General features: G+C 42.3%; 1 protein-coding gene and 1 non-coding gene across 7 annotated transcripts in view; both read right to left on the reverse strand.

The window, feature by feature from the left end:
• Positions 1-21,323, reverse strand: part of DOCK8 (dedicator of cytokinesis 8) — a 223,965-nt gene that overhangs the window by 14,039 nt on the left and 188,603 nt on the right. For all 6 annotated transcript variants that reach the window (XM_006192725.3, XM_032477776.1, XM_032477777.1 and 3 more), the window contains 14 exons: positions 20,394-20,539; positions 18,846-19,028; positions 18,352-18,484; positions 17,290-17,377; positions 15,677-15,773; positions 14,158-14,292; positions 13,048-13,200; positions 11,516-11,674; positions 10,797-10,897; positions 10,508-10,700; positions 6,302-6,445; positions 4,959-5,090; positions 4,362-4,496; positions 2,826-2,915 (listed from right to left, as the gene is read on the reverse strand). In XM_006192725.3, coding sequence (XP_006192787.1) covers positions 2,826-2,915; positions 4,362-4,496; positions 4,959-5,090; positions 6,302-6,445; positions 10,508-10,700; positions 10,797-10,897; positions 11,516-11,674; positions 13,048-13,200; positions 14,158-14,292; positions 15,677-15,773; positions 17,290-17,377; positions 18,352-18,484; positions 18,846-19,028; positions 20,394-20,539 — 1,889 coding nt within the window. The remainder of the gene's footprint in view (positions 1-2,825; positions 2,916-4,361; positions 4,497-4,958; positions 5,091-6,301; positions 6,446-10,507; positions 10,701-10,796; positions 10,898-11,515; positions 11,675-13,047; positions 13,201-14,157; positions 14,293-15,676; positions 15,774-17,289; positions 17,378-18,351; positions 18,485-18,845; positions 19,029-20,393; positions 20,540-21,323) is intronic.
• On the reverse strand, positions 12,774-12,877 carry LOC116663429. The gene has a single exon (XR_004319683.1). It is a non-coding gene; the product is annotated as a U6 spliceosomal RNA (small nuclear RNA).

The following is a 21,323-nucleotide window of genomic DNA, read 5'->3' on the forward strand; positions in this document are numbered from 1 at the left end:
ACAACCCTGACCACTACATGCTTACAGAACCACCAAACTAAAGAAAGCTGACAATACCAAGGGCTGACAAGGATAGGGAGTAGCTGGAGCTTTTCTTTTTTTAAATTTGATTTTAAAAATGGAGGTATGAGGAGTGAATCCAGGACTCCGTGCATGCTAAGCATGCACTTTACCACTGAGCTAGACTCTTCCCTCAGCTGGAGCTTTCATACAGTGATTGTAGGATGCACAATGGTTCAGCTTCCTTATGAAATTGGTTGGCAGTTTCTTATACAGTTAAATTATACTGACCACCCGTCCCAGCAAACCAACTACGATGTGTGTGCCCAAAAGAAAAGAGAATTTGTGTTCACACTAACACCTGTGCACACGTCTGTAGTGGCATTATTCATAATAGACAAAAACTAGAAACAACCCAAATGCCCCTCAAGTGGGGAATGGATAAACAGATGGTGGTACAGCCACACAACAGAATTCTACTCAGCAGTAAAAGGAATGAACCATTACAACATGGATGAATCCCAGCTGCACTGGTGCTAAGAGAAAGAAGCTGGACTCAAAAGGCTATATGATTCCATTTATTTACTGTGTAAGTCCATTTATATGACATTCTGGAAAAAGCAAAACTACAAAGACAATACAGACTAGTGACTGTCAGGGGCTAAAAATGGAGGGAATAACTTCAAAGAGGTATGGGGAAATACTTTGGGGTGATGGAACTTCTCTATATCTTGATTTTGGTGGTGGTTATATGCATTTGTCAAAACTCTAAGAAATAAACACCAAAAAAGTGAATTTTACTTCATGTGCTTCATTTAAAAATGCACACACATACACACATGCACACACACGCGCGCACACACACACTGTGAAGAAGAGCACTTATTCAGAAAGAAGGCATCAAAAAAAAAAAAAAAAAAAAAGAATGACAATGAGCTTAGACTCTGCAACACCCACCCAGTGAAATGGATGCGTGAGGTCACTGACCTCAGACCACAAATCAGTATTCAGTGTGGTGAAATCTGCTTGTAATTCTGGGTGCAGATTCTCATTTAAAGCTCTCACAACATACCGTGGGCATGTAACAGAGGAGAAAAGAGCACCCTGTGTCAGGGATGTCACTGGTGACTCTACGTGGCATGTGTTGTGCACAGATCACCATGGGCACACAGCGAATCCTGTCTTTCAAAGACCTCAAATATTCCTGTCTGAAGCTTAGCTCAGCTACTTACCACAGTTATTGCTTCAAGCCTAGATTAGGGAATGCGTCTGAAATGAGCAAGTCCTTTGAAATATGTAGAAAAACAAACTTTTCCATTTGGCCAATTCCTCCCTACTTGCATCATCTTCGTAATATCCTGGAGGACAGAACTGAGAGAGGAGTTTGGACTCTTCATTTCACAGGCTGCCAGATGGCAACTGCTCCTCAGTCCCCCAGCCCTTAATAATACCTTGAACTTGAATTATCCCCAGCAGCTTAGAGAGCCCTCCCATGTACGTATCTGTCTGTGAGCTGGGCTGAGCAGGCAGGCATCACCCTGTGCTATAATAAAGAATGTATCTGGTTTTTGTCCTTGTTTCCTGGCACAGAGCTTCAAAAGCCCTTGGGATTTTCTGAGTGATAGAAGTGTCTTTGTTACTCTAATGAGATAACTCATGGTAGGTCCCTAGATAGCTTCAGGATTGGGGCTGGTCACCAAAAAGAACAACTTTGTGGTTAGAAAGTTGGGACTCTGGGCCAACCTGATTTCTGGGGTAGGAGGAAGCTGGAGATAGAGTTTAATAATGTAGTTGATGATATAATTAATCATGCCTATGTAATAAGACCCCAGTACAAACCCTGCACACCAAGGCTCAGTGGAGCTTCCTGGTTGGTGAACAACATATTGACATGCCAGGAGGGTGACATGCCTGGATGCCACAAGGAGAGGGCACTAAAGCTCGGGGATTCCTCCCAGACCTTGCCCTATGTGTACCCTTTATCATAAAACTGTAATCATCAATATAGCCTTTTTCTGAGTTCTGTGAGTCATTCTAGGTAGTTATCTACTGAGAGGTGCCATGGGAACCCCCAAATTTGTAGCTGTCTGGTCAGAAGTGCAGGTGAGCTGCGGCCCCACTTGAAGATGGCATTTGAAGTGAGGGAAATCTCGTGCAGGACTGTAACTTGCAGAGTCTGACACTAACTGGGTGGTGAGCAGCAGAACTGTACTGCAGTACCCCCAGCTCGGGGTGAGACAGAAGACACCCTCATGCAAAAAAGGAGGAAACTCAAGTCCAAGTCTTTTTCATCAACAGCCTTTGCTTTCAACAGCCCAGTGACCTTGCACTTGGCTGGAAGGAATGTCTCCACCAAATGCTGTCAGTGACAAATTTGTATCTTTTGGCAAGTTTTAAATTGAGGGTTCAAAGTTTTAACAAAAGGGCAGAAAAGAGAAGTGACTGAAAGTATGGGTTTGAGGATAACGACCCAGAGTTTGAATACTGGCTTTGACACTTGCATGATCCTAGAAAGTTGCTTAACCTTTCTGGGCCTCACTTTTCTCATCTGTAAAGTAGGAATAACAACATTTACTTCAAAGGGCTAAAGGAGGATGAAATGATGATGTGGTGTCAGGCCCACAGTTGGCCTTTAATAAATGGTACCTCCTGCCTTTGAGTATGGTTTCTTTAGGACCTAACCAATAGTAGTTAACTCTAGACAGAAAAAATGTGGCTGTGTTGAAATGACTTGGAGAGTCCAGACAGAGGAGGTCATGTTATGTTTTGGGGGTAGAACAAAGGGGATCAGACCTGGAAAGTTATTTTTTGCAATTTTTCCATACCTTGTTAGGGTCCAACTTGGTTTTATCCACAGGAGCAGAGTCTTTTATCACTTCCACAAATTCTGCACCAAAACATTGACCATAAAATCCCTAGGCAGGAGGAACCAACAGATTATAAAGATTACTTTAAAATAATGCAACTCTTTGTCTCTCAAAAGTGGAGTAAGTTTGGAACAAGTATAAGGGAGCATTTGCTCATCGATTACTGAAAATCCCTCTGAGCTAATGAGGCAAGTTCAGCATTTCCTGAGACAAAAACAAAAATATAAGAAAGTCTAGCACTGCAAACTGAAACACGCTTCCCTATAAATTGTATGCTTGACTCTAATTCAACTAACATCATCACATTTTCTGAAGAAGCTCCAGGAGTAAGGCACTGTTTAGTTCTTGCGTTTTGTACACTAGGCACTTGGAGGTCATCAGACGTCCTGTAATGGGGCAAACCACAGAGCACAGGAAGACAAAATATATGCTTCTAGTCCTGAATTAGGGAAACATTAGGGAACCAAGTGGCTTGGGGTGAATGGTTAGCTCCTCTCAGGAGCTGAATAACCTTGAGCAAGTCACCCAACCACTCTGAGCCATGGCTTCTTTGAGTCAAGTAAGGATTAAAGTCTCCTGTTTCATTTGGCATGAGTGGACTGTATAAAGAGCAAACTGGCAACAAAAGTGTTTCAAGTTTGACAGCTACAGAAGGGCCTAAATTCAAAGCAATAGTAAGAAAGCATAAGGAGTGGTAAATTATTGTCAGCGGTTCAGGGGACCTTGGTCTTTCAGCCTGAGATGGTTTTGTTTTGGGGGCACCTGTAACTTTCCTCCTGAGTTCTTAGTGCTTGACTTAGTCCCTTCACTGTCTGCTTCTTTTCTTCTCACTTTTCTCTACGCTGTTTCCCCTTTTCTCCAGCCTTTCCTTCAAGAACAGGCTGCTCTCTTCTGATACATTATGGATCAAAAGTAAACAGCAGGTTGGACTGGGGCTGCCAGCCCATAGGATGGGACACTGACTCTAATTATCCAAAGAGGAGTGCTCCTTGGATCAGCAGGAAGAGCTCACCGCACCCCCGGCCACGGTGGCCTACTGTCGCCCACTGTCACGATCTCCACGTCAGAAGCGGGAAGTGTTGTCTGGTGACACCAAAAGGATGAACCCAGCATTTTCTAGGGACAATTTGATAATCTGGCCAGATTACTTCAAAATCAAGATGATAAACTTCAAGCTGAAAAACTGCTACAAAAATTTGCAAGGGTTTATAAGAGAGCACAAGAAATTAACTGAATTTGCATGCTCTGGAAAGTAAATCTTCAGCATATAAATTTACAGACGTTGAAAAGTATATATAGAATCTTAGAGGAAAACTATCCCTGTCTTGCTTTACCTCACGATCTCACCTGATGCCTTCATATTATACATGCAATGTGGGAAACTTTACATACAGATCAAGAGGAATCCATGACCCTTGGTTTTTTGGTAATGACCCACTCGAACTTGTTTTTGTAAAGTGCACAGTGTCAGGCACACAGAATCACTTGTCTTACCTCTAGTCTATGAGAGATCTCAGGAAGCTTGGTAATCGCAGGCTCTTTGTAAACAAATTCCTGCTCATCCAAATCCCCAAATTTGGATCCATAGAAACCAACTCGGAAGTAGGTCCCAAACATTCTCTTATGACCCTGGTGAACAAAATAAGAAAACTTCCCCTTAGTTATGTAATTCATGAGGGAGGCTCCATTGGGTTGCAAAGGGCTGGAGTCCTTTATTATTTGTTATAAAGCATTTTATTCCTGTGGCTAATTCAAACAGAAATCACTCCTTTAAAAACATTTAATGTTTATGGAATAAGCTTTGGAAATAATAGCAAAAGAAATCCCATGAAAGATTCTGAGGACTTCTTTCAAGGGAATTTAAAAGATTCTCATATTCTTGGTTGTAAAGTAATTCAAGCTGCCTTCTTTCGTAGTTTGGATTATGGTCCTTTGTCTATTCCTAGCCTTTTTCCTGTTGGTAGGTGAGAGCTACGCTAATGATGTCCTTAAGGGAAATCACTCCCTGGAGAGGGAGGAGGGCTGAGCACCTTTGGGACAGGGTCACCTGCTGCCAGGTTAGAGGACCTGTTAGCCAGGAGCCCCAGCTACCTTGCTGATGATGCTGTCAAAGGCCTTCTGCAGCTTCTCGTGAGTGGAGGTCAGCTTCCGGAAGTCTCGATGAGCTTCCAGGATGGGGACGACCAGCTTGTAGACCTCGTTAACTGTCTCGTACAGTCCTCCCTTGGAAAGAGGAGAAAAGAATCAAAGAGAATTTAATCCACTGGAAACTTAAGAGCAACCAGAGTGCATTAGGCACTGGAAAGTGGGTTTATTGTTGGCACCACAATATTTTACAGAGCAGGAATAGAGTCTGAGTATCTTTGGGATGGTTGTAGCATTCAAACTGCTAGACACATGCTAAATGGTCCTATCTGATAATGTTAAGTCGGAAAAAGGGGTTTCCTGGAGAAAAAATAGGACAGGAGGTTGGCAGCAGGGACTAAGAATAATTCAGGAAGGCAGCTTTAGCATATTAAAATGTCACCAGGGGTCCCCCTGTAGCTAGATGTTCATGCTTGAAAGGAGTAGGATTCTAACTAACTGGTTTTATTGAAATTCAGGAAAAATTTTGAAAGGGAAAGCAGGAAAATTAAAAAATAGTTAAAATAATAATTAAAATACACAGATTATAGTGTGGAAACTTAGAAATGAAAAGTAGAGAGGAAAGAAAAATATCAGGATGAAAACAAAATTGGATCAGCTAAATGGAGTAAATTATTAAATATTCACTTGGCTTAAAATTTGGTGGAGGGGGAGGGAGATTATTAAAATGAAAATGGACAAGAGACTTTCTTCCCTGCCTTGCATCTCTCCCAGTGACTTAATCTACATATATTTTTTCTTTTATTAGGAGTGTTTAGACTCAGATTAGGTTAATGAGGGGAGTCTCAGTGGTTTCCGCTCCCATATTTCTCTGAGCCGGTCCTGGTCTGTGAGAACCCTGAGGTTCTGTAAGGAAGGAAGACTGTCTGTTTATTCTTCTGCTCTCTTCCCAGAGGCTCCACCTAAAAAGTTCTCTCTCTGAGAGGGAAAATGAGGGAGTGAGAACATGCCTCATGTTACTGTGTAAACCTGGGCGAGCCATTTCACTTCTCTGTGGCTTTGTTTCCACCTTCATTAAATAGAAATAATACTGTGAAACTGCTGCCCAGCCCAAGAGCACGCAGTGAAAACCAGAATATTGCAGGGATGAAAGGCTTTCTGGCCTCCCTGAGAGCTGAGGCAATTTACATACCTCGAAGTCCCCCAGCCCTGCCCCTGCCCTGCACACCCTTGCACGTGGCGACATCATGGAGTGGAGCTCGTTGGGCAAGAAGACCGGCACTGATGGCACCAGCACCGGAGTTTGGGCCACCCCCGGAGGCCCGGGAGGGAGGGCCGTGTGCACTGACCGTGCTGAAGAGCTCAGCCGCCTGCTCCAGGAGGCCCACCAGGCCACTCTCAGTGAAGTACCGGCCAGAGCACACACCGTCCTCATCAGGTGACAGGGTGTCGTCGGAGACCGCAGACTCCTCCAGCACATTGGAAGAAATACTCTGGAAGAGATAGCAGTATGAGCCTGGAGACTAGGGGAACCTGACTAACAAAAGGCATCATAGGAACCCATCACGTAGGGATAAGGAAGCCCCACACTCCAAGAGCCTCACCAGCCTGTGACCACACAAGGTCTGTAATTTCATCCAGAAGAGGCTCTGGCTGTTACTCATTTTGAAAGGATGCACAGAACAACTGGTCTTAAAAACTCACAATTTTCTTTTCTTTTAGCCATTGGGAGGTACATTAAGGAAACTTACTTCAATGTAACAACAGTTGAGCTGCTTTAGTGAAAAGATGGTATGGGACATCCACCAGGGGTCACAATGTTTAAAAGGCAAAGGCCAACAAACAATGGAAGTTTTTCTAGCGATGTAGCAGTGAATCCCCCACCCACCCTCCCACAGATGTTTGGTTCCTTTCTACATGTTTTTCCTTTACATAAACCACAGAGTTTAAAGTCTTCTAAAGTTTCTAGTAGAGAAAGTAGTGATCAGAGCCAGGGGTAGGGTGAACAAAGTGAAAAACCCAGGGCACAAAATTTAGGGAATACTCACTCTCGGGGTCCTGTACGTCATGACCCTGAACTTGCTTGACCGCAAGAGAGAGTGCTTCCTTAAATTCTGCACTTTATGTGCCTTACTTGCCTCCCCCAGCTCTGCTCTGGCAGTGACTCTAACACTCACGACAGGCCAAGAATTGTATTCTTCGACCTGTCTCACAGCTATAGAAGAAATGCATATGGAACACAAAAGAAGCTGGAAACTTTTCCAGCTTAGGAATTGCAAACAGGTAGTACATATGCCATTGCTTCCTATGCCTGCAGTCATGGCAGATGTAACAAATCATCATAGCACTCTTCCCTGAAGCTTGGATATGGTCGCAAAATTCTCAGCATAGTACTCCAGTCAGCCACTACCAACTGACCAGAGTTGGCTAATGAAATAAAATCTGTCTGCCTCTTGGCCTGGCTAGCAGGATCAAGTGAATCATCCTCAGCAGTCAAGGAAGAGAAGCTTGTTACAGTCCGTTATCTTCACATCCAATATTGTAATGCAGTTTTAAGAATATAGGAGGCTCTCAGAACCTTCTGTGGCCAGTCTTTCTTCCAAACCTGGTCTTTCTGTTATGATGTTTCTGAACTAGAGATAACAGATGGTCCAAGAGATTCAGTTGAAAGAATCTAATAACCTAAGAAACAAATACTATTAGAACTGTACGTAATTTTCTACATGTAGAGGAACTTATTTGAAGTTATGCAGCCTTATTAGCTGTAGTCAGAGGGAAAAGATTCTGGGCAGACTTTCCTGGCTTCAGAATTAGGGAGGTAAAAGTAACAGCAGTATCTGAGAATGTATCCATATCTACATTTGTGGAATAAATACTGCACCCTGGGGCACAGAACTTCAGCGATCTCACTTCCTTGGAATTCAATGGCCTCAGACTTATTTTCCTTGCACAGATTTATTTATCTCCAGTTTATGATTCTTTTCCAAAAGTTCAATTTTACTGGAGCAGAACAAGGTTGAAAACTAAAGCACATAGCATTTAAGAAATCAACACTGGACATCTGTTGTTAATGCTGCCCAGAATTCCTTCATCCTTCTAGAAAGTAAAGCCTCCTGGGAAACCATCCATAACTCCAGGTATGGACCTCAGCTCTGGCCTAACTAATCACAGCATTCCATTTCTCTGGCCATTGTGATTGGTTCAGGGATGAGCACATGACCCTGTCGGAACCAGTAAGAAGCACTGAGACTGTTTCTGCAACTGCTAGAAATGAGGCATCTCCCTATTCACCTCGGAAGATGTAGTAAACATAAATACTTCTCAGGGAGTACGGGAAGCCTGTGAAGAACGAAGCCAACATAACAGAAAGCAGGGACAGGAAGTGGTGATGACACCGAGGACTGATGACATTGTTTGGGCCCCTTGGTTCAGTTTGGCAGGTGCTACTTCAGACTCATGGTGCTCATGCAAGCTGATAAACTCCATTTTTACCTTAGGTCAGTCTGGGTTAGGTATTCTGTCACTTGCATGTGTACCTTTCCAAAAATATTTGGTATATCTTATTAGAAAGAAAGAGAATTGGCTCGTAGTCATCAACATAATTTGGCTTCTCTTTTGTAGCTGAGAAGGCTGGGTCACATGATAAACACTCACAGCATCTGGTACCTCTTTATTACAGCATTTATTACAGCATTTATCCCAATTGTAACTGAACAAGGAATGGGAGAATTAGTTACATAATGTTGCTCTACCTGACTGGACTGTAACATTCATGAAGACAGTGCTCAATAAACATCACCTAAAAGAATGAATGAATGAAGAAAGATCTATGGAAAAAACAGAGCTATATGCTTCTGTGTAGGGACAATCTGGAATTTTTCTGTTGTTTCTAGAATAACTATTCTACTCACCTTGACTTGGCATGACTTACAAGCAAATCAATAGAATTCTAGGTGAAATAAAAATTGCTAAATATGAAACAATAATGACATGCCACTAACACTTAGTGACAAATATCAAATAAAATACAGGAAATGGGAAAAAGCATAAAAGAATTACAAGAAATAGTTCAGTTATACAAGATAAGAGGATGATATAATTCCACATTAAGTGGTAAACTTGAAGATTTCTGGGACTTGAAAGAGTATTACTTATAATATTCATCCTTGCTAATATCCAAGGCCAAAATAAATTTGACAAAAGAAGCAAATATATCTAAAATGATTTTTTTAACTTTCTTCACTTCTATGTGATTCAAAATCAGATGCGATATTTTTATGCTTTTTGGATAATAACTTAATTTTTGGCTTTTATAACAAACATTTCTGAACTGAGAATAAATTTTTTTGCTGAGAATGAAATGATAAAATATAATTGTTAGTGAAGACCATAAGAAAGTAGAAGTTAATAATATGAAGCAATACCCAGCTTGGCTGGTTAATAGTATCCACGAAACCAGAGGCTCTACCAGCAACAGTTTTCACACCTTATTCTCCAAGCCTGGGAAAGCTACTTTGAATTGTCCTCCCTTTCTGGTTCACACAGCATCACAAAAGTGTGTTGAAGAACAATAATGAAAACAAAGCCTTTTATAAAAATGAGTCATGTAAATTCAAACAAGAATAATCCAGACACTTGTAAATGACTTTGCAAGTCTGGCCTGAAAAGGGCTCTATTACTATACCATATTCATACAGGTTTCAGGGAGGGTCATTTCTATGGATTATGCTTCTAAAGGTACTCATAAAATTTTTGTTTCCTCTAAACACTGTAGTCAGCTGTTGAGCAAAACAGTTCAAGTGGTCACGGTGCATCTCAGTCTGCGCTAATTTTCAGGCCTGGCAGACAATTTTCCTGTGCTAATTATGGGTTATTTTCAGTTTATCCTAAACAAGTATTGATTCAGCCTTTTTTTCCCTTCCCTGGTCAATCTGGCTCTTTCTTGATTTTGGATTAGAGAGGAGAATACTGTAGAGTGGAAGAGTATGATTAAAGGAATGGGCCCCGAGGGGAAATAATTTCTCCAATATTTGGAAAAAATACTTTCGCAGTTGTCAGTGTACTGTGCCAACTACAGGCCTTCCAGAAAGAGTTTAAATGACCTTACAAAAATTGGCGTCAGTTTATCTGTGAGGTGGGAGTAATAATACCTTCTCTATCTGCCTGCTTCACTAGTTGATGGGGAACGCCAGATGAAAGCATGGATGTGAAGGTGTTTGGAAATGTCTAAAGTGCCTATAGACCCTACATTTATTATAAGCAATAATTTAAAAAAAAAAGATGGTAAAGCAATTAAAAGAGGCAAATATAGTACACTACAGCAGTTTTTTTCATCCTTGGCATTATAGATGTTTGGGGCCAGACAATTTCTTGTGGCAGGAGCTGTGCCACGCATTGTAGGATGCTTAGAAGCATCCCTGGATTATACCCATTAAGAGCCAGTAGCTCCCACCCTCCCACCCTCAGTTGTAACAACTAAAAACATCTCTAGAGATTGTCAAATGTCCCCAGTTGAGAACCATTCTTCAAAAGGAAAAGCTGAACTTGCCCCCCACCTGAAAGCTGACACTGCCCACAGGCAGGTAGCTGTGGTCCTCCAGCATGCTCAGATACTCAGCCACCAGGGCGGCCGCGTGCACCAGGCACATGGCGGCCTCTGTGTAGCACTTCCTCTTGGTGTGTTTCTCCGCCATGTTCTGGAGCCAGGTCAGTCGCAGATCAGGGGATGTCTGGTAACTCTTGGCAATTCTGAAGACAGATTGAGAAAGTTTCAAGGACAACAGGTTAGCGACACTGTTTTTCTATTGTGTATGGTCACTTTTTGATTTTATCAGAGAATTTTACCTGTACATGAGGTCCATAAGCATCTCAGGATCTTCCTGAAATTCCCTCATTTTCACCGTGTCATATAAGATGCTATTCAGATTGCAGAGAAGTTCCTCCACCTGCAAAACAGTGTGTGCCCCAAACAATCTCAGTTTTGTAGTCCCTGATAACAAGTTAGGATTGCACTGAAAGTCCAAGAGGCAGCCATGGACAGGCTTTGCTAAGAGAGGAGAGATCACAGGGGAGTCTAGACCGGACCCTCTGTGACCTTCATCTTTGTAGGTCCAGGCACTTCTGAGGCCCAGATATTAGTTGGCCCTTGGGATCCATGTATTAGTCCTGAATCCTTATACTATCTTCCTCTCCAACACTTTTTTGTTTAAATTACTTTCAACTAGTTTCAGTTATTTGCAACCTGAAGCCCCTAAACTGTGCTCTAGAACATCAGGGCTTTTTATACAAAAAGATAGGAGGCAGCTTAGGCCCTGAGCTTAGATTCCATATAATACATATGATAATATGTTATATAATTATCCATATAGCACATGACATAATAATGTATATATTTTCTATACAATGTTATATAACATAAAACTATGTTTATATTATATATTATGTATAGTTATATAATATTACACACATATACACACACACACAGATACACATATATATATGTTATATGCAAGTTTCTAACTGGCCGATCCCAGGCATGAGACCAGGCATGCTCTTCAGCCTACCTGCATGGGGAAGGGAGTGGTCTGCATGGCTGTGTCCTCTTCTGCATAGGCCAAAATTGTCCTTAAAGATCTTCTCAGGTATTCCTCATTAAAGTCTGGTGCTTTTCCCACCAAAGATGCCAGAGACATGGTTACTTGCATCTTTACTCTTGCAAAGTTCTGCGTCAGGAAAAATAAAGATAGAACAAATAAGAGGCACTCAGCTAGTAGATAATTGAGGGCGTGAGAGCCAGATACCAGTAACTCCCCAATGTTTCTTTTACCCAGTCTCAATAATTTCCGTTTTTTCCAATGAAATGTGAGCTATACTTTATTCAAGATTCATATTGTTGTTTAAATGGAACTTGCTCTGATATAAATCTGTCAGAGCCTTTTAAATTTTCGTTGACGACTGGGCCACATCCATCTGGCAAGGAAGGTTCCTACAGAGCTAGGTTACGGGATGTCTCCGTTTGTGCCATGATTCCTCTTCTTGGGAGTATATTTCAACTGCAAAGAGGAGCAGGATCTTCATGGGCAAGATTTCTGGGATTTCTGGACTCTGGGTAGACAGCAACTTTCTGTTTCTCCTTTCCTTCCAGGCCCAGGGCAAAACATGGCTATTCCCAGGGCCTCTGAGGAATGTCCTAAAGGCATTTAAATACTTATACCTCATACATTCTGAAGACCCTGCCTTTCTTCCACGGGCAACGTTATCTTTTAATATCACTTTAGCATGCTCATTGACGTGACCGCAAATGTAAATTCCAAAAGAACACACCAAAATCTAGACAGCTAGGGCAAAGGCTGACTGTTCTGTAATAGAGCTGAATTCCAAAGGCTGTTAAGCTTCAATGGAAACGCAGATGTAGATGATAGCGATCATTTCAAATTCTCTTCCACAGTTCATTCTGGTACCAGTCAATCAGCATTTAGAAACGGGACAAACTCTTCTGAATTCCTAATTCTGTTGCATTTTTCCCCCCAACAGATGACAACTTTTAATCTACATATATTCATGCATTTCTTATTGAAACACACTGACGGAAACCACTGCATTCATTAGTCTTAATATTCGCTTCTATGTTTGGATTCCTTTTTTGTGTGTGTGTGTGTGTATCTATTATAGATTTTCTGTTTTCAGTTACCATAAGGTTTTGGTATAACATTCTGTATATATACGTGATTGCTTCTAGTTGCTGATCTCTTATCTTCAAACGCATTTTAAGTATCCTGCATCTGTACTCTCCTCCCCTCACAATTACTGGTTTTGATATCAAAAAATGTGGAAAGCTTCATGAATCTGTGTGTCATCCGTGCACAGGGGCTATGCTAATCTCTGTATCATTCCAATTTTAGTGTATGTGCCGCCAAAGCGAGCCCAGTATTCACTTTTAGATGCAAATTCAAACAAACAAAAGCTGCTATCCACCTACATGCTCAATTGTTTCCTCCACACAGGAAAGAAGTCAATTGTAATAGTACCAACTTTTCTGAAACCACTGCTTTGCACTGACTCCCTCTATGGATTCTGGGTTGCCCTGAGCGCTTACACTGGTGGCTCCAAAGCTGAACCTCATGAGGAGGTACAGTGTGGCGCAGGCCTGGCTGCGGGTGACGTCCATGCTGCTGCTGCAGTGATGCAGCACTCGCTGACACAGGTCCGCGCACTGCTCCACTTCCTCCTCAAACAGCAAGTCGCCAAACTAGGAGAGACAAGGGGCCATTAGACATCACTTGGCACTTTCATCCACTTTCTGGACTAGATGCCTGTTGAAATATGTAAATGTCTGCTTGGACAAGCAAAAAGCCCAGAAGAGTTAAGACACTGCTCCATAAAGATAATGAGCTACTTGAGTCAGAAGATGAAGTGAAATGATGGCGTCAACTTAAGATCTCATTATGAACTGCTCAGCTAAGATCAGGGCTGCATAATTAGCTGCCTGGTTAGCCATGCTGCATTCCCTGGTGAAGTCATAACTCGTCCTGAGTTTATTGGGTTCCCTGGAAATCACTGGTGATTGAAAAAGAGAAAATGATCCTGACAGGGGAGAGCTTTCCTTGTGGGCTTCAAAACACAGTTGTGTGCCTCCCAGTACAATAGGGGCTGCTGGTGCCAGCAGTGTTTCTGTTTTCTCAATATAAAAGATCTCAGGTAGGAGGCATCAGTCAAGCTTTTCAATAAAGGGGGAGACAGGAATCTGTGATAGACCAATTTAACTAAGGAAAACCTATATTCTTCAGGCTACGAGAAATTTATTTCTAAACCTTCTGACATTTCATGACGTGACATTTTGTAAGACTTAGTAATGGGAGTTACGTATAGGACTTTAATCTTACTCAGATAAGGTTAAAAAATAGGTGAAAAACAAAGTTGCTTAATTGATTTGCACTCTAATGTCTCTAGCAAGCAGCTAAATTTCAAATTTCTACAATTTGGCCCACATTTCTAGTGTGAGAGGCACTGTTTTCCCTCTGCATGGTGAGTCCCACAGAATGAGTGTACCTGCCTCCTTCCTAGTGAGACTTAACACATTTACCGCAGTGGCACTTAATACAGTGGTCTGTGGGTTTTGGTGCACCTGAAATGAGAAATGTGAAGCTAGACAGATGAGAATCTTAACTCTTAATTAAGAGTAAGAAAATAAGCGTTCCATATTTACCTTGGCAATAAGAGCTCGGAGTGTCGCAAAGCAGTGAGTCAGATAGGTGGTGCTCTGATCACAGCTCAGAGAATTCACCAGTACCCTGAGCACGCCTCCCATCAGGCTGTCTTTACAGTCCAGAGCTGAGCTTGCCTGGGGGGACAAAAGAACAGCATCACTGAATCCCTGTGCTGTGCCAGTGAACTGAGATGTGAAGACACAAGTAGATGCTTTTGGTAGTTAGCACAGTAATGCTAATTGTTCCATCTCTCAGTCTAAGATCCTAAGGACCTGGGAAAGCACTACACATACCTTCCATGACCGTGAGCGCTGAAGACCTATTTTCACATGACTTTATTTCAAAACTCTCAACTGATTTGGGATTTATGCCTAGTTCTGGGCTACTGAACTAAGTTATAAGGCACACCTCCCCCAATCCTGGACAACAGCTTTTGGAATGTTCTTCAGCTTTCCTTGTGGGCTTCATAACACAATTGTGAGCCTCCCAGTACAATAGGGGCTGCTGGTGGCAGCAGTGTTTCTAAATAGAAGCTTATTTATCAACTGCAGTAGGACTAACACCACCAAAGACAATGGCAAGTTTCAGCTGTTCCGAAAACTGCAAATACACGTTGAGGATGGGTGTTAAGAATACAGCACTCAAAGCAGTATTGCATAAAGACATAATCAACGTGATGCCAAATATTTGATACCAAGTATTTATCAAAGATACAACATGCTTTTTGTTGTTATTTTTGTACAGTAATTACTTTTTAAAAGACAACTTAAAAGATGGATTACTACGGTTCAGCTATGTTTCAACAATATTTCTTCTTCCAGCCCTACAAAGCAATACTGGGTCTATTCTAGTAAATGATTTCTCATTGGAAACATGTAAGGACCCATTTTTCAGGTCAACCAAAAACCCATTATCACTTAGATGTCTTGAGAATTTTTGGAAATGCTAAGTTAGAAGATGAAATTCATATGGTGAACTGTATTACTGTGAAGTTCACAGTGATGCTGCACTTTTCTATGGCAGGGATGGCAAATTTATGGTGCAAATGGCTTTTCTTCACTAATTTGTGTCCGAAACAGACATCATTTAATCACATTTAGCACTCTTTTTACCTAGTCCAGTCATAATCTTAGCTCCCATACAGACATCAGCCATAATTCAAATGGAGTTGACCCATCAAAAAAAAAAAAGGCTACCTACCACCCCTATTCTAGATAGTGAACTATAAGCTCGCCAACCACATTATAAACTTGGCAGGCACTCAGGTGGATTTAACTACGAGGGTCAGTTTGTCAAACTCCTAAGTGAGCAGCAAATCAATGAAGCCAGAAGAATGTAAAGTATCTCTGGAATTTGTAAGGTGGACACTACTGTAAACAGTGAACTTCCCAACTTCATTTTCTAAGAAAAAGCATTTTAGATCACACTGATTTCTTCCACAATTTTCTGTAAAGAATTCCTTATTAAATTCCAGGAAACATATTCATGTTGAATAGATCAGATGTTTGTGGTCCTCACCTGGATAATGTTTTCCTGCATATCCAGGATGATTAAATTTGCTTCTGTAGCCAGATTGCCACTGATTAAGGCTTCTTGATCTAACTCTGCCTTTGTTCTAAGAAACAAAAAAAGGTCAAATTAAAGTGCATATCAAATCTGGGCATTTTGCAATGACAGTAATCTGTGTTCCCAGTGTAAAGAAATCTTCTGAATACTCAATCATGAAGAGAAAACAAAGCAGCTGGTTACAGGTAACTAAGAAATATAGGGTGCTTTCTGTGATTGGTGCCTGGTTACAAGGATTTTCTAGGTAAAGTCTCCAGGCCAGCCTCATCCCCACTATTATGAATAATGATGACAATTATAAAAATAACAAAATGGGTAGGAAAACAATTATTGGTTGCTACTAGCAACTAGGGTAGTCAATCAGATGGTTGTTTAGAGCTTCAGGGCCATTCTTGCATTTCATGCCTGAGAACCAGCTCCAGATCTGAGACAAGGAAGCTTCTGCAATAAGCTGGAGGGAGTGAGACTGGGTGTGATGTGAATTTGGCTACTGGCGATGCTGCTAGATTAGGAAAGGGTGATGCTTCAGAACCTGGTCAGGGAAGAGTCAGTGTCTTGACTTTCTGAAGACCACCTTGGGGTTGCAAAGTCAAGTACAGGCCTTTTGCCTTTTCCAATGAGAAGCAAGTCTGCATTCCTGTGGGGCAGGCCATCTAACATCCTGCTGGACGTCACTGGCTACCATCCATTAGGGAATAGGAAATTGCTGAGTGCTGCTTCTCTCTCAGGTCCTCTTGTAAGGAATCAGAGTGTTTTATTCATCAGTTCATCTGTTCTCATGAAATCCAAGTGAAGCTGGAATCACTGTTGAAGCTGGGTGATGAGTACCTAGGGATCCATTATCCTACTTTCTCTACTTTCGATATGTTTGACAGTTTTCGATTAAAAGAATGAAAAAAAAAATACAGCGAAGTAGAAAGAGGAAAACTTCATTTACAAATATTCTCAACACCCAAAGAAAACCATGGTCTATGTTGTGGTAAATTTCCTTCTAGTCTTTTAAAAATGTATTTACTATGTGTAGTTAGAGATTTAAGACTATACTCTACAAACAAGTGTCTTTTCTTCTTTGTTCATGTAACAGTATAGCATAAGCATCTGTCATATCATTATAATGATTTGAAAACATTTAAATGCCAACCTAATAGTTCGTTACGTATTTCCCTATTCTCAAGCATTTAGAATGTTCCAGTTTTTAAAAATAATTTTATGCAATGCTGACATAAATATCACTGAATATATACATCTTTGTACACATTCCTAGAGTGGAAATATGGATTGAAATGATGTGGTCCTGGGTACACTGTCTTACCTCATCAGCAGCTTTTGTTAAGCTAGCTGAGATTGCTAAATACTAGTTTTCTTTAAATGCTTATGAATGTGATAAATGTTTAAGAGCTGGAAGTCGTAACTCTTTATACCTTGGATGAGCTGAATTTACACAGATAATAACGTTTCATTTTCTTATGCTTGGAAGGATGTAGCTGTCTCAGTAACACAAGTCGCCTGGGAAAAACAGTTTTGGAGTTTAGGTAAAAGTAGCACAAAGTTGCTGAGTGACTCACTTATCTAGCTTCTCATTAGCTTGCCGCCAATGTGTCTGCTCTTTCCTCCATCTCAAGTTTTCATTTAGGCCTGGAAATCGGTCATTCCCTAGGAGTTAAGAAATGCACGATAGGAATTTGATTAGCATTAGCAAGATAACCAGAAGTTCCGTAACAAGCTCAACTGGGAGGAGGCAGCCCAGCTTCTCTGACTAATTAGAATCCATGCTGGATGCTGGCAGGAGGCAAAGCCCAGAGCCAGGTCCGTCAAGTCCGGGCTGACCTGGTCTTTGAACAATAGGCTAGAGTTTAGAAGAACGCCTGTCTTTCTGGAGTGTCAACAAGCACATTTCTCACGAACACAGGGCTGCGGTGAAATTGGAGGTTCTTGCTGAATTACAGAAAAGGAGAGTGTTGGTGTTGCATGAGGGTGCCCGACCCCCACTGAAAAAGCTCAGCTCCTTCCAAGTTCTGTGCCATTGTGTCCCATTGCATAGAAGGAGCTGTCACTCTGTTTACTTGAGCACAGTGAATAAGACTGGGGGTGCCTGCACACTTCACTCTATCCTACAGAGGAGAGCTCAGCTTTTTGGAGATCATTCCTCGTGTGATGGGATCCCTGGAAGGCTGGACACTCCAAGACCACTGGACGGGGGTTGGTTCCACTGTAACAGTGCCCTGCATGGTTTGGGGAGGTAATCTTGGAACATGAACTTTCCAGTGTCTTGACCATGCTCTACACAGATGTTCAAATAGCTTGGGGTGAAGTGTCGGCCTTGAGTGATACACAGTTCATCACGTCCTATGACTCACATTCTTGGATGGGACATTTTACCACCAACAAGTTTTAAACAGAAGATGACATTTGGGGACATTTCTAGGGTTCCTGTGATCTCAAGAGGGGAGCTTTCTCTTAGAGGCAAAGGGCTAACATTACACACATCATGCTTGAACCTGCTTATCTCTATTACTATAACGTCTTAAGAAAGTGATGATGTCTACTCATCATGCGAGGAGGACACTCCTTCCCACAAAGGGTACAAAGCTCACTGGCGGAGAGCAGGAACGGCCGACCCAACACACCTGGAGCCCGGCAGCGCCGCATCATCTCCCCTCTGGCCCCTTCCCCGCGGAGCAAAGCCTCTTCTAGCCTGGCCTTCACATCCCTTGACTTCTGCAGAACTTGGGTACTGACTTTGTCAGAACTCTGCTTTCCCTGGATGGGACAGAGGCAGAAGGATATTAAGTTTTGTGGGATCTCTGCCCATGGGGAGAATCCTAAAGACGGAACACCCCACATTGACATCAGCCAGTTTGGACATATGCAACATATATATTCTGGGGGATGCAACAGTTGAAATCCTGTTAACAGGAATGAGGTTCTCTCTACAGAAGGCAGAGATCTTTTCACGGTGTAATTATAATATCTAGCTAGGTTACCGATATGCAAATAGGTTATGGACTTTACTACAGAAACAAGACAAAATTAATGAAGCCCTACAAAGGGTAACAGTGACAGGACAGGATAGAACTTGGGAGATAAGAGCCAGTGTGAAACTGAGTCACCCTACGTGTACCTTGTATTCAAAACACGAGACACAGATGAAAAGGAGATCTAAAATCCTGTTGAGTTGCATCGATGGTAGGTCGGCAATCCACTTCCTAAGGAGGCTCTGATCAGCATTTTTCATGATCCAGAGGAAGCAAATCATGAGGTTTCGGGTCACGTTGGCATTCAGCATGTTATACTGCTTGTAGGGCTGGAAGGAGGCAGATAGGGAGATGGACTTAGGGGAGAAGGTTGAGCAGCGGGCACAGTGAAAGGGATGCTCATTTCTTAGGACACAGCAACTGGACTTCTTCCTAGGCTGGGGATCTGTTTCCAGGAACCCTGCCTCCCCGCGGCAGGGGAAGCTGTGTTCTTTGAGCTGGGCTGCTTGGCAAAGGGGCTTGCCTGAGGCAGCATTCTAACCAGTCACTCAGCCATGGTCACTGTGGGCAGCCTCTGTTTCTGGAACAGTGTGGTCTGGTGGTTTGCCGTGGGGACCTTAACCACGTCATCCCTCCCCCAATCTCAATCTCAGTGATACACAGGGGCTTCTAAGCTGCTAAGATCTTCAAGTATTTCTCCTTCACCTAGAGACAGCAGGTCTGGACGTATAGCCTTGAACTTCCCTGGCTGGGTTCCTGAAATACCCTGACTGTTCAAGATTTAGCTTCTTTGTCACAGAGTCCAAAGTAGCACACCATATTTATTAAACTGTTGGATGAGTGATGTCAACTCTCCAACGTCTTTTCTCTTTTTTACTTCTCTGCTCTTCAGCTTTCATGGGGGTGTATGAGGGACGGGGGGATTGGTGCAGGAGGGAAGAGGAGAAAGTCACCTAGCAAAGCAGAGTGAGGTCTATATGCTGCCTTCCCAGGAAAGAACCAGGTCGAGATCTCTGCACATGGGAACACCACACTGAAATGCAAAGTTAAATGAAGCTGGAGGAGGCAGTGCTGTCTTGACAAAGGGATTGCCAGAGCTCAGCAAGGAACAGAGGTGGATCCCACCTCCAGTGAAGCAGGGGCTATATTCCCGGAGGAGCCCCTCTTCAAGCCCACAGAATCTGTGTAAAAAGACAGAGCCAAACAATCCTGCTTAGGCTCCCTGGGGAGCTAGAAAGGCTGAAGACACACCCTACCAAGTGACCAGCCCCCTTCAATCTTCTTTTTTGAGGCAGACACAGAATGAATAACAAACACATAGAATGAACACTGCTGAAGCCTCCCACCTGAGGGAGCCTTGGTTTGAGCTCCTTTGCAGTGATCCTAGATTTCCCATGTTCAAGTTTCTTCGTTTTCTGAGCTTTGAACTTACCACCATTGAAACTGTCTGAATTTGATCTGTGAGTCTCTTGCTGTTGCCAGAATCCTGTCTGACTGTGCACTGCCTCAACTGTGCCATCTCCCTTCTCAACTGCTAGCCTCATGATGCGTCTTTCCAGCATCAAGCAATGAGGCAGAACGCTCACTGTCTACTCTAGGTTGGGTTCTGGTAGATGAATATAAGAACAAGCCTACTGGAGGATGGGAAAAGGCACAAAATAAAAAACAGACAAGAGAAAAGTGCCCCAACATACCAGGGAAGACAGCATTGTTCCACTTGTCTTCAGATTAAAGTGATTCCCAGCTATGGCCAGTGCCACATTCTGGTTAATTGCACTGGTCCCTTCTTGTTCTTCATCTGAGCCATTGGCACGACCTTTTCCACTACGGGCATCTGCGGCTGCAATTAAAATTTTATTGGTTTTAGCACATGATCCAAAAATCGTGCTCCTTGGTATTTACCCAAAGGAGTTGAAAACTTATGTCCACACAAAAATCTGCACATGGATGCTTATAACAGCTTTATGCACAACTGCCAAAACTTGGAAGCAACCAAGATGTCCTTCAGTAGGTGAATGGATAAATAAACTATGGCACATCCAGACAACTGAATATTATTCAATGTTAAAAAGAAATAAGCTATTAAGCCATGAAAAGACATGGAGGAAACTTAAATGCATATTACTAAGTGAAAGAAGCCGATCTGAAAAGGTTTCATATTGTATGATTCCAACTATATGACATTCTGGAAAGGCAAAACTATGGAGACAGTAAGAAGTTCAGTGTTTGCCAGGGGTTGGGGGAAGGAGGGATTTATAGGCAGAGCCCAGGAGAATTCTAGGGCAGAGAAACTAATTAGCACGATACTACAATGATGGACACGTATCATTACACATTTGTCCAAACCCTTAGAATGTAGGCCTCCAAGAGTAAACCCTAATGTACAGTATCAACTTCGGGTGATTATGTTGTCTCAGCGGAGGTTTATCTATTGTAACAAGTGCACCACCCTGGTGGTGGATGTTGAAAACGGAGGAGGCTATGCATGAGTGGGGGTAAGGGGTAAATGGCAAACCTCTGTACTTTCCTCTCAGTTTTGCTGTAAACCCAAAATTGCTTTTTAAAAAGTCTTACGAAAAAAATCCTTCACGCCATCAAAAATGAAAAGACAGTATTTCCCTATG

Source organism: Camelus ferus, chromosome 4, assembly GCF_009834535.1.
Source record: "Camelus ferus isolate YT-003-E chromosome 4, BCGSAC_Cfer_1.0, whole genome shotgun sequence".
Lineage (NCBI taxonomy): Eukaryota > Metazoa > Chordata > Mammalia > Artiodactyla > Camelidae > Camelus > Camelus ferus.